Below are 12578 nucleotides of genomic sequence, written 5' to 3' on the forward strand. Positions count from 1 at the left end.
GAACCATGTATATACTGTTTTAGTCTCTCCCCCTAACTGAAATAGATTAAATTTTGCTTTATCTTTTTTCACCAGTGGTATAAGAATATGAAAGAGAGAAAACAAACCCTAAAACTCCTGGAGGCAGTTGTCTCATCAGTAGATGAAACTCTTCTCTGGGGAGGAGAGATGAGCTTACTTTGTGCACAGCTGTTTAGCAGTAGAGTTGAGACTAGATCGTGAGTCATTGGATTCCTATCCCATTTTACCTTCTATATTACTTAATGTTGTCGTTATTATTTTAGTTTTTTTCCTGTTTGTCTTCCACATCTCCTATGCAGTTCGATTTTTTTTTGGCCATGCTACACAGCTTGCATGACCTTAGTTCCCCAATCAGAGATTGAACCCAGGCCTTCAGAAGTGAGAGCACAGAATCTTAACCACCGGACTGCCAGGGAAATCCCTGGTCCAGCTTTTGAATTGGTTGTTATTTGTCTTTCACATTGAAGACTTTCAAGTGCCCTTTTCTTTCTGTTGTCAGTGAGGAATAATGTTTTCACCAGATATGAGTATTTTAGTTATGCTTGTTTTTGTTATAGATAAAAGCAATGCTGTGTGTGAATGCACTTGTGGGTTTGGAAAATGTTAATTAAAAAATGAATTGGAAGTTGACTGACAGGAAGAAAACAAAAGGACAATCTTCTTGGTGCTGGAATTTGCTAGATTATATGCAATAAAATGAGGTGACTTCTAGGATAGGAAGGGATATAAGAATTGTGTTGCTGAAGCTTAGGTTATATGACATAGAAAGAACTAATTATTCCCCACTTTATCTGTAAGGGCAAGATTTAGCTCCAACTTTGATGTTGGAGCTAGGTCGAATGAAGGAGGCTAGGAGAAAGATACACTTGAGATTATAAGTATTGATCTCAGAGAAGAGTCAGTAAGCAGCTCAGGGAGACAGCGAAATAGTCTTAACTTGACTTGGACCCAGACAACAAAAGACATAGTATATTGGGGCCGAGAAACACACTTAATGCACAGAGCCAGTACCTGTGTAATTTGTAACTTGACATTTTTCATATTAAAGTAAAATTGTTAAATATTTTAAGCAGTTATAATGTAACAACCACTGTGTTAGACTGTTTTCAGAAAGGTGAAGAATAATTTTGACCTTAAAGGAAACTCAGAACCAAGTATGTTGAAGGTGGGGCAAACTTATGTATGTTACAAATATATGACTATGTGAGTATATGTACAAAGTACAAGATAATTTAAATCAGGAAGAAGTAAACTATGCTTTGAGAAAATCAAAAAGGAGAAGCATGGTTACTTTTTGTGATTTAAATGAATTGCCACTACAAAAAGTCACGTAATCTAGAAGAAATGCCCGTTTCTCCTTCAGTCACCTGTGGATGGCTTTACGGTGAGTTCTTTTGGTATAGCATTTTAGCAAATCTCTCAGACGTCCATAGCTGCATCCTCACCACAGTGTCTGATCTCAGCCCAGTTGGGAGTGGCCCCTTTACAGATACATTCCTTTTTTGTTGCTCTGAAATAGCCCTGTAAGTAGTGACTGCTCCCTGTATCTTAAGTCTCTACCCCTTAGTACTTCTTCGCCTATTGTAATTAATAATGCTTTATATTAAACTTTTCCTGTTCAAATTACCATGTGGTTTCTTCTAATTGTACCTTGACTCATGTATCAGGTTTATGGGTCGTAGTATTTGTCTCATTTGATTGTTCTGAGGATTTAATGGGATAATACATGGTATTGTCAAGTGTTTAGAATATTGTCTACCATTAAATATCTAGTGTTTATTGGCTTTAATGCTGTTATTATCATCATCATCACTGTCACTGCCATTTGCTAGGAATAATATTTCTACTTTTCGTCCATAGGATGTTTCGTCTTAACTCACTTTCTGCGTTGGCAGAGCTGGCAGTGGGCTCTCGATGGTACCATGGAGGATCACAGCCCACCCAGATCAGGCGACGGCTAATGATGGTGGCTTTTCTTGGAGCATCTGCAGTAACTGCAAGTACTGGTCTGTTGTGGAAAAGGTGAGTGTTAACTGACCATCCTATTCCTACGTGTACTTTTATTCTTCCAGTTGTCTCTTTTATGGAAAAGGGGTTGATTTCTGGCTTAATATTATTCTATTATATGAGTATACCATATTTCTTTTATCAGTTTTATCTATCAGTATATATTTGGGTTGTTTCCACATTTTAGCTATTATGAGTAATGCTGCTATTAACATGAGTGCAAAAATCTCCTCATGACCCCGCTTTCAGTTCTTTTGGACATATAACCATAAGTGGAATTGCTGGATTTTATGTTAGTTCTATTTTTAATTTTTTGAGCAATCTTTTCTTGTATAACTTTTAATGAATTTCATTGCTGTTACTCCTGCTAAGCTCCAGCTGAGAATCTTTGTTTGTTTAATGTGATGGACTTTATTGATTGATAGATTTTTTAATTTTTATTTTTTGTATGTCCAGGGCCCTTGCAGAATCTCCACCATCTGCAAACAACATCAAGAGTGAACTTGGAGATAAAGGGAAGAGTAAAGAGGAAGGGGAAGATTGTAATGCTGAAAAAAAGGCTGCAGGTGTTTGTCTTGAGCCGTATCCAGAAGAGAAAAAGAAGAAACGTTCTGGATTCAGAGATAGAAAAGTATGGAACACAATCTTATAAATTAATTAGAACTATAGTTAATTATATTTTATATATAACTATATAGTTATTTTATATATAACTATATATAACTATAGTTAATTATATTTTAGAATAATGCTGTTGAGTCTTTTATCAGATATTTCAAATGATTTATATTCTCTTTGAAGTGATTCACTTCTTTGCAATTTTCCATCATGTTCTAAGGCAAATGTATTCTTTGAATGTGAAGTTAATTGGGGTAGTGAGAAGAATATAGGATTTGTAATCAAGATTAATATGTCTTTTCTTTGTTCTTCAATTCACCTACGTAAGGTGATCATTGCTTTTTGGATCTTTCTCATGTTGAATGTTCTCATATATGTGAAGTTGAGTCTGTGATATACTGATCTATGATGCCAAATTATAAAGGCAGAAGATCTCTTTGGAAGTCTACAAATCAACTACTTTTTGAGGACAGCATAAACTTTACATAACTCTAGCATTTAAAATCTTGAACAAAGTATGTTGTTGTATATAGCTTTACCTGTGAAAAGTTTTAGCTCCTCTCTAGTAATCCCTGTGATGGTGGGCGTTTGAATTATTCAGCAGACATGTGATGAAAAGTCAAAAGGCTGAATTTCTTAGACATTTTGCATATTGATATTGAAATTCTGAAAATTACCTTTACTTGTTAAAAAATACATCTAATCAATACAACAAGATAATTTGAGTTACTTTATGTGTGCTGGGGAGCATGTATAATTGCAAGCAAGAATAGTTCCTTTGAGAATTGGGATCTTCTGTTTACTTGGAGGAAGCTCTTAAATATGTCATTCCCCAAATCCACTTCTGATTAAAGTGAATTTGAACAGAATTTATGCATTACAAGTTAATTATCCATCATGCCATTGTTTCCAAAATGATACATCTATTTAATCTTTTGCCCTGAGTGAACTTAAGGAAAGTTCAAATTTATCTTGCCACCAGCAGTTTCATTTATAGTCAGATATTATATTGTAGGGCTAAATGACCCAAATAAACATTTATTTTTGAATCTTCTGTTTTCTGCTTCTACTTTCTACCTAGCAATTGAGTTGACTATATCCTATACTTCACAGAAAAAATAAAAGCCATCAGTGTAGTTTACTTAATTGGTAACTCCCAAAGCTATAAACCCTTTTTAATCTAAATCTGAAATATATTCTTTATTTCACTAAAGTCTCAGTGAGTAGGCAATCATCCCATTTGTCATCTTGTCCCCCCAAACCTATTTAAACACTTATTCTTTCTGTATCCTTTTTTTTAGTTACTCTTTGTTATTCATTCCTTTACATAGTCTATATACAGACATGTTGAAGATTCTTCTCTCATTAATTAAATTCTAAGCTTCATTTTTAGCCGTAGTACATATATACAATGGAATATTACTCAGCCATAAAAAGGAATGTATTTGAGTCATTTGTAATAAGATGGATGAACCTAAAACCTATTATACAGAATGAAATAAGTCAGAAAAAAACAGATATCCTATATTAATGCATAATTTGGAATCTAGAACAGTGGTATTGATGAACATACTTGCAGGGCAGCAATGAAGACTTCTGTTGGTGGCTTCCCTGGTGGCTCAGATGCTAAAGAATCTGCCCACATTGTGGGAGACCTGAGTTCAATCCCTGGGTAAGGAAGATCCCCTGGAGAAGGGAATGGCAACCCACTCCAGTATTCTCGCCTGAAAAATTCCATGGACAGAGGAGCCTGGAGGGCTACAGTCCATGGGGTTGCAAAGAATTGGATATGACGGAGTGACTAACACTTTCAGTTTCAATTGAGACACAGACATAGAGAACAGACTATGGATACAGGGAGAGGGAAAGTAGAGAGTGGGACGAATTGAGAGAGTAGCATGGAAACATATACATTACCATATGTAAAATAGATAGCCAGTGGGAATTTGCTGTATTACTCAGGGAACTCCGACTGGGGCTCTGTGACAACCTTTCATCAAGGTGGGATGGGGTGGGAGGTGGGATAGAGGTTCAAGAGGAAGAGGACATAGGTATACCTGTGGCTGATTGATGTTGATATATGGCAGAAACCAACATAATATTGTAAAGCAATTATCTTTCAATTAAAAAATAATAAGCTTCATTTTTGTTCTTGCACTTTTTTCTAGATACTGTTCTATTCAGATTTTTACCCTGGAATACCAAACTGCTACCATCTTTACATGCTGCCTTTGATATCATCATGCCTGCATGCTCAGTAGCTCAGTCATGTCCGTGGCTCAGTCTTTGTGACCCCGTGGCCTGTAGCCCACCAAGCTCCTCTGTTCATGGGGTTTTCCAGGCAAGAATACTGGAGTGGGTTGCATTTCCTCTTCTGGGGATCTTCCCACCTCTCGTGTCTCCTACATTGCAGGCCGATTCTTTACCTCTGAGCCATCATTTTCATGTAAACTTTTTGCTTTTGTTCTTTTATGTTCTCTTGATTTTTCTGTAATATTTTAAATATCCAATGAGAAAAATAGAGACTACTATAATAAATATACAGGTACCCACAACTCATTTTTATCAGGTTTTAACATTTGGCTACATTTGCTTCATTTTTGTGTGTTTTCCTCTTTTTGTAAGAAGAAGCAGTGAATATAAAAAATACATTGTTGTGTACTCTCCTGACCTCATTTTTCTCGCCTCCTCTTCAGATGTAAACAAGTGTCCTGAATTTGTTTTTATTCCTGTGCATGGCCTGGTTGTCTTGTGTGTTTTATGTTAATTTAAACAAATTCTCAAGTACAAAGGTCTAGGACTGTCCTATCACTTAGTTCATGGCATACTATTGTTGTTAGTTTGTGCATGCTTCTCTTTTTTATTTTATTTAGCTTTGTTTTATTTTTTAGCTTTAATTTTACTGTCCCTTTTGAAACCTCAAGTTCTGAAGTCTGAAAAATTCTTACACATTGCTTCAGTACTGATTCACTGTCATTTCTTTTCTTTTGGAATTCTTTTTAAATGTCCTTTCTTTTCTCTTGAATCCTTACAATGTATCCTGTATATCTGTTAAATATTTTTCATATTTTTTTCTCGTTAGTTCTTCCAGTACTCCCCCAAGGTCTCTTTTCTTTTTCTTCCAATATTTTTTGTGGTAAACACATGTACTGTAACATTTACCATCTTAACCAGTTTTGAGTGTACAGTTTAGTGGTAATAAAAACATTCATAATATTGTGCAACCATCACCATCATCCATCTTCATAACTGTTTCATCTTATAACACTGAAAATCTATACCCATTAAACATAACTCCCTACTATCCCCTCTCCCCGATCCCCCTAGCAACCACCATTCCACTTTCTATGATTTTTGAATATCTAAGAAAGAAAACCTTATGCAAGTGGATTTGTATAGTATTTGTATTTTTGTAATTGGTTTATTGCACCTGGTTCTCAAGGCTTATCACGGTGTAGCATGTGTCAGAATTTCTTAGGGCTGAGTAGTATTCCACTGTATGTATATGCCATGTTTTGCTTATCCATTCATCTGCTTATGGATATTTAAGTTGCTTCCACATTTTAGCTATCATAAATAATGATGCTCTGAACATGGGTATATACATATCTCTTTGAGACCTTGCTTTTCATTCTTTGGGGTATATACCCAGAAGTGAAATTGCTTTCAGTTCAGTTCAGTCGCTCAGTCGTGTCCGACTCTTTGCGACCCCATGAATCACAGCACGCCAGGCCACCCTGTCCATCACCATCTCCCGGAGTTCACTCAGACTCATGTCCATCGAGTCAGTGATGCCATCCAGCCATCTCATCCTCTGTCGTCCCCTTCTCCTCCTGCCCCCAATCCCTCCCAGCATCAGAGTCTTTTCCAATGAGTCAACTCTTCGCATGAGGTGGCCAAAGTACTATCATATGGTAATTCTATTTTCAGTTGTGTGTTTTTTTTTTAATGGAAGTGCTTGTTTTTATGGAAGCACTGTTTTTGGCAGTGCTGCACCATTTGACGTTCCCACCAGCAAGGGTTCCTCTTTTACCACATCTTTGCTAACACGTGTTATTTTTTTGTTTTTTTGATATTAGCCATCCTAATGGATCTGAGATAGTATCTTGGTGTAGTTTTCATTTGCATTTCCCTGATGATCAATGATGTTGAGCATTTTTTCAAGTGCTTTTTGGCCATTTGTATATCTTTGGAGAAATGTCTGTTCACATCCTTTGCCCATTTTAAAATTTTCTTTAATGGAATTTTAGTAGTTTTCTATATGATCTAATTGCTAATTCCTGCAGATTACCTTTTTACTCTATTGATATTATTGTTTGATGTACAGCAGGTTTTTTTTAACTTATATATGGTACCTTTTTTTTGGCCACTTTATTTTTTTAATTGAAGGATAATTGCTTTACAGAATTTTGTGGTTTTCTGCCAAACATCAACAATAATCAGCCATAGGTACACCCATGAAGTCTTTCTTTTTTTTCTATTGTTGCATATGCTTTTGGCATCACATCCAGGAAAGCACTGCTAAATCTAGTGTCTTGAAGCTTTGTTCTGCGTTTTCTTCTAAGAGTTTTGTAGTTTTAGATCTTTCATTTTGGTCTTTGATTCACTGTGTGTTAATTTTTGATTATGGAGTTAGATAAGGGTGCAACTTCATCTTTTTAAAAAGTTTTCTTGTTTTTTTCTTTTTTGGCTACATCTCAAGCATACAGAACTTCCCTGACTAGGGATCAAACCCGTGCCCACTGCAGTGGAATTGGAAGTCTTAACCGTTGGACCACCAGGGACGCCCCCAACTTCATTTTTTTTGTATGTTTTTTGTTTTGTATGTGGATATCTTGTTTTCCCAATACTATTTGTCAAAAAGACTGTCCTTTCTCCACTGAATGATTTTGGCACCCTTGTCAAAAATCATTTGATGATGTACATGAGGGTTTATTTCTGGGCTTTCTTTTCTGTTTGTTTGGTGTATATGCCTATCTTTATGCCAATACCACATTCTTCTTATGAGTGTAATAAGTTTTGAAATCAGAAAGTTAAGAGTCCTCCAACTTTGTTCTTCTTTCAAAATTATGTTGGTTCTTTGAAGTCCCTTGAGATTCCATGATGAACACAGATTTTTTCTATACCTTGGCTATTGTGAACAAAGCTGCAATGAACATGGAATACAGATACCGCTTTGAGATGCTGATTTCATTTCCTTTGGCTGTATACCCAAAAGCTGGATTATTGGGTCATATGGTAGTTCTATTTTTAATTTCTTGAGGAACCTCCATACTGTTTTCCATAATGACTGAATCAATTTAACATTTACACAAGCAGTGCAGAAGTGTCCGCTTTTCTCGATACCCTCACCAATACTTGTTATCTATCTTCTTTAAAAAAACAAACTTTTTATTTTACATTGGAGTATAGTTGATTAGCAATATTATGTTAATTTCAGGTGTACAGCACTGTGATTCAGTTTACACATGCCAAGTATCTATTTCAAATTCTTTTTTCATTTAGGTTATTATAGAATATTGAGCAGAATTCCCTGTGGTATACAGTATTCCTTGTTCATTATCTGTTTTAAATGTAGCAGTGTATACATGTCAGTCCCAAACTCCGAGTCTGTCCCTCCCCTCACCATGAGTTTGTTCTCTTAAGTCTATGAGTCTATTTCTATTTTGCAAATAAATTCATTTGTATCATTTACATAGATTCATACATAAGCCAATATCATATGATATTTGTTCTTCTGACTTACTTTACTTCATATGATAAACTCCAGGTCCATCTGTGTTGCTATAAATGGCATTATTTCATTCTTTTTAATGGCTGAGTAATATTCCCTTGAGTATAGGTACCTCATCTTCTTTATCCATTCATCTGTCAATAGATGTTCAGTTTGCTTCCATCTCTTGGCTGTTGTAAACAGTACTGCATTGAACACTGGGATGCATGGATTTTTTTTTCAAACAATGTTTTTCTCCAGATATGTGCTCAGGACTGGGATTGCTGGATCATGTGGCAGCGCTATTTTTAGTTTTTTAAGGGACCTTCATAGTGTTCTCCATAGTAGCTGTACCAATTTACATTCCCATCAACAGTGTGGGAGGATTCCCTTTTTACCACACCCTCTCCAGCATTTATTGTTTGTGGACTTTTTGATGATGACCATTCTGACCGGTGTCAGGCCCTCATTATAGTTTTAGTTTGTATTTCTCTGATACTTAGCGGTGTTGAGCATCTTTTCACATGCCTTTTGGAGAAGAAACAATATTGTAACAAATTCAATAAAGACTTAAAAAAAAGCTAGATTGCTAAGTGAAAAACAAAAATATAAAGTAGATCTATATTAAACTCTAAAAATGTGGAAATGCAGGAAGTCTGTTACTTTACCTATTATTTCAAACTAAAACTAATTAATAATATTCAGCAGTGTATTTTTTGGGTAACAATGAAGGATCTGGTTTTCAGTCTGTAAATCATTGACTTTTAAGTTGTTCTTTTTCTACCTTTATCTTACATATGATTGACTTAACATTTTAGTTGACAAAGCCATCTTTGGAAGTAGCTGTAGCTTATACCCTAAATATTGCAAACTGATTATTTTTGTTTTGTAGCTGGTATGACGCAGCAGATGTAGTAAAATATAAAATGCCTTTGGTTTAAGACTTCTAGCTAAGTTTCAAGGCTGCTAAGGGGTTGAAAGGCTGCTAAGGGAATGCTTAGTGTGTCTGCCATGTGCCAAATCTATTGAAAAATTTTCTGAAATCAGTATTCAGACTTTAATGCAAATTAACTTTAGAAAGATCCCTGTCACGTATAGTTACAAATTAGCATTCCTTTCTTGGTGACTGAAAGCACATCTGGTGATGGAATTGAGCCCATTGTTAACCAGCTGCTCTCGGTGACCTCAAAGCGACCATCTAGCCAGAAATGACAGTTACAGTAATAGCTGGGTTAATAAAGCAAATTAAAACATTAATAACTTTTTTAAAAAATAGAGACATTGAATAATGTTTTTTATAGACATTGATTTTTAAAATTTTTATTTGAAGGATAATTGCCTTACAATATGGATTTTTAGATCATATTGCCTTGACATATTTTCTAGCCAGTTATTTATGAGATACTATTTAGCATTGGTTATCTCAACATATAAAATTCAGGTATCAGAGAAATCTTTTCACCAAAGTACAATATAGGTTGTACAAGAATATTATGCAAAATATAACAGTATTTTTGTATGTTTCATGTACAGATGGGGTCTTGGGTGCTAGGTAAGGAAATGGAATTTAATATTAACGTTATATTAACTTTTATATTAGCTTTTATGTTAATGTTATACTCTTTAGTTAAATGTATGCCAGATATAACTTTGTTCCTATTCAAATATTTTCTTGTGTTCTTCCCACGTCTACTCTTTTCTAAATATGCTATATTTAAATGTTCTCTGGAAGTCTAATGTTTCAGTCCAAAGTAAAAGTCTTTGCTTCAGACGTGTTAATAATTGAGTTTCCGTGATATGTAATTTTATTTTGTATGCTGTTGTTTAAAGTACTTTGTATTTGAGGAAGTTGTTCAGATCTGTGAAAGTCCCATGTCTGTTTTGTTTTAGAATTCATGAAATTGCATGAAAGTAAAACTGTGAAACCAATCCCTTCCAGAAAACTTGGTATTTGAAAAATGATAGGCTCTCATGTGTATGGAGCTTTTGACTGAGACTTTTTGACTTCTTGTACGACATTTTTCTTGGGCTTGCTTTCAGTGATTTAGGAAATTAGGAAACTATTCAAAAACTTCTAAGGCTTCCCTGGTGGCCCATCGGTTAAGAATGCACCTTGGATTGCAGGGGATGCGGGTCAATCCCTGGTCCAGGAATATTCCACATGCCTTAGGGCAACTAAGCCTGTGGGCTTACAGCTACTGAGCCTGCACACCCTAGAGCTGAGATTACCTTCACTGGCAGCAACTAGAGAAAGCTCTCATGCAGTAGTGAAGACCCAGTACAGCCAAAATTTAAATAAAATAAAATTGTTTAAAAAGGGAGGGGACTTACTGTATATATGGAGAGAGTTATGACTGATTTGTGATGCTGTACAGCAGAAACCAACCAACATTGTAAAGCAATCATCTTCCAACTAAAAAAAACACCTTAAAAAACATTCTAAACAAAACATACAATCATTGCTTCAACTGAAGTATGAGTAGTATGTCATAGGTTTTTGAGACACAAGTAATTTCTAATATTAAAAAAAAGAGTTATAGGGAAAATGGTATAAAATTTCTCTCAAGTAAGAACATACATGAAAATGAGAATTGCTTAATACAGTAACACTTTCTGATTTTCTAATTTTAGGTGATGGAATATGAGAATAGGATTCGTGCATATTCCACACCAGATAAAATCTTCCGCTATTTTGCCACCTTGAAAGTAATCAGTGAGCATGGTGAATCTGAAGTGTTTATGACACCACAAGATTTTGTGCGATCCATAACACCCAATGAAAAACAACCAGAACGTAAGTTGCTACAGTGAAAAATAAGAGTGTGGTATTTATTTCATTATATGCTACTTTGTTTCTCTGTATTGCCTAAACTATGTAAGTCCATGCAACAATTATATTCACTGTGTAGCTGCTGGATGTTAGGCATTATGCTAGGCTTTAGGAGTAGAAAAGAGGAGCCTGTAACCTAAAATGTTGAGGCGATTGTACCTCTCTGGTTGAGATTCATTGCTTGTTATAAAACTATTCCTGAAGGCAATGCATTACAGATGTGACTGCTGTCAAGTTGCTCTTTGGTGGGATAGACAGAGATAGTAACAGGTAATTTCAGGAATGTGATGATTTGTTAAAGAGCAGGTGCTATAGCAGTGTAAGTAAGGGGCACTTAGCCTGAAAGTTTAGAGAATGGTTTCTAGAGAATATGCTTAAGTTTGAATAAAAGTTTTAAAGAACAGAGGAAAGGATGTCTCATCTAGATGAACCAGCCTGAAGAAATGAGATGTGAGGAAAGAAAATAAAGGGCTTAATATTATAAGTTAAAGGTAATAATTTGCAAATGCTTTTGGGAGACATGGTGGGAAAAATGACTCTTGTCATTTTCTTCAGTAAAAAAATCAGTTCTTTCACTGAAGCAAATCATTATGCTGCCCAAAATGGACAGAATCAACTTTTTGGATCACTGAAATCTAATAAAAAACAGAGCAATCAGGGTAATATTTAATGAAGAAAGAAGCCAATAAATTTTGGAAAGAAAGTGTTGTGACCTTCTGCTTACCTACCTACCATGCCCTATTTCCCAGCTTAGCAGCAGTCATGGGGATGGCAACCTACATTCCTATTGTGGCTTACCTAGTGATGGGGAATTCAGTGAGGGGCAACATACAGAGTTTTGTTTTTTAAAAAGTGGGTGTGCCTTTTAATTCATCTGATAGTTTACTGAGCTGCCAGCACAAAGATTTGCCTTTTGTTTCACCCACCTCAAGATGTCATCTATTTTAAAAATTTAAAGACATGTATACCACCTATAACCCATCAGGCCAAGAGATGGCAGATAGGACCAGTTGTAGACAGACTAAAAAGCTGAGGAAGGAGGAGGATGAAAATAAAGACATTTCAGGGAATAAGAGCTTTGAAAGGCTACTGCCTAATGAATCCAAAGTGATGTTCAGGGCCTGATGCATACTTGGAAAAGACTTGAGTGGCCTTGTATTTCTTGTTGATAGTTGTACTCCGTGGAAGTGGAGGTAAGTTAAGACGGAGTTAGAGGAGAGTCTAGCTAAACATCAAAAGAGCACCCTAGCTCAGAGCCAGTCTACAAACACTAAAATAGCTGGGATGTGTTTTGTTTGTTGGTTTGTTATTTTTTGCATCTAACATTTAAGGAAATTTCTGTGAGAGCACTTGATGACTGCTTAAATAATAGAGCAGAAACTTCACTGA

At 35.5% G+C, this 12578-nt stretch overlaps 1 protein-coding gene across 2 annotated transcripts in view; it reads left to right on the plus strand.

Annotated features, from left to right (window-relative positions):
* Positions 1-12578, plus strand: part of MICU1 (mitochondrial calcium uptake 1) — a 227770-nt gene that overhangs the window by 40939 nt on the left and 174253 nt on the right. For both annotated transcript variants that reach the window (XM_086382117.1, XM_086382116.1), the window contains exons 2-4: positions 1882-2043; positions 2485-2659; positions 10991-11153. In XM_086382117.1, the coding sequence (XP_086238243.1) occupies positions 1883-2043; positions 2485-2659; positions 10991-11153 (499 nt within the window). In that variant the 5' untranslated portion in view covers position 1882. The remainder of the gene's footprint in view (positions 1-1881; positions 2044-2484; positions 2660-10990; positions 11154-12578) is intronic.

The sequence above is a fragment of the Bos grunniens genome, chromosome 28 (genome assembly GCF_055505025.1).
Source record: "Bos grunniens cultivar Pamir isolate PY7600 chromosome 28, Bosgru_T2T1.0, whole genome shotgun sequence".
Taxonomy (NCBI): domain Eukaryota; kingdom Metazoa; phylum Chordata; class Mammalia; order Artiodactyla; family Bovidae; genus Bos; species Bos grunniens.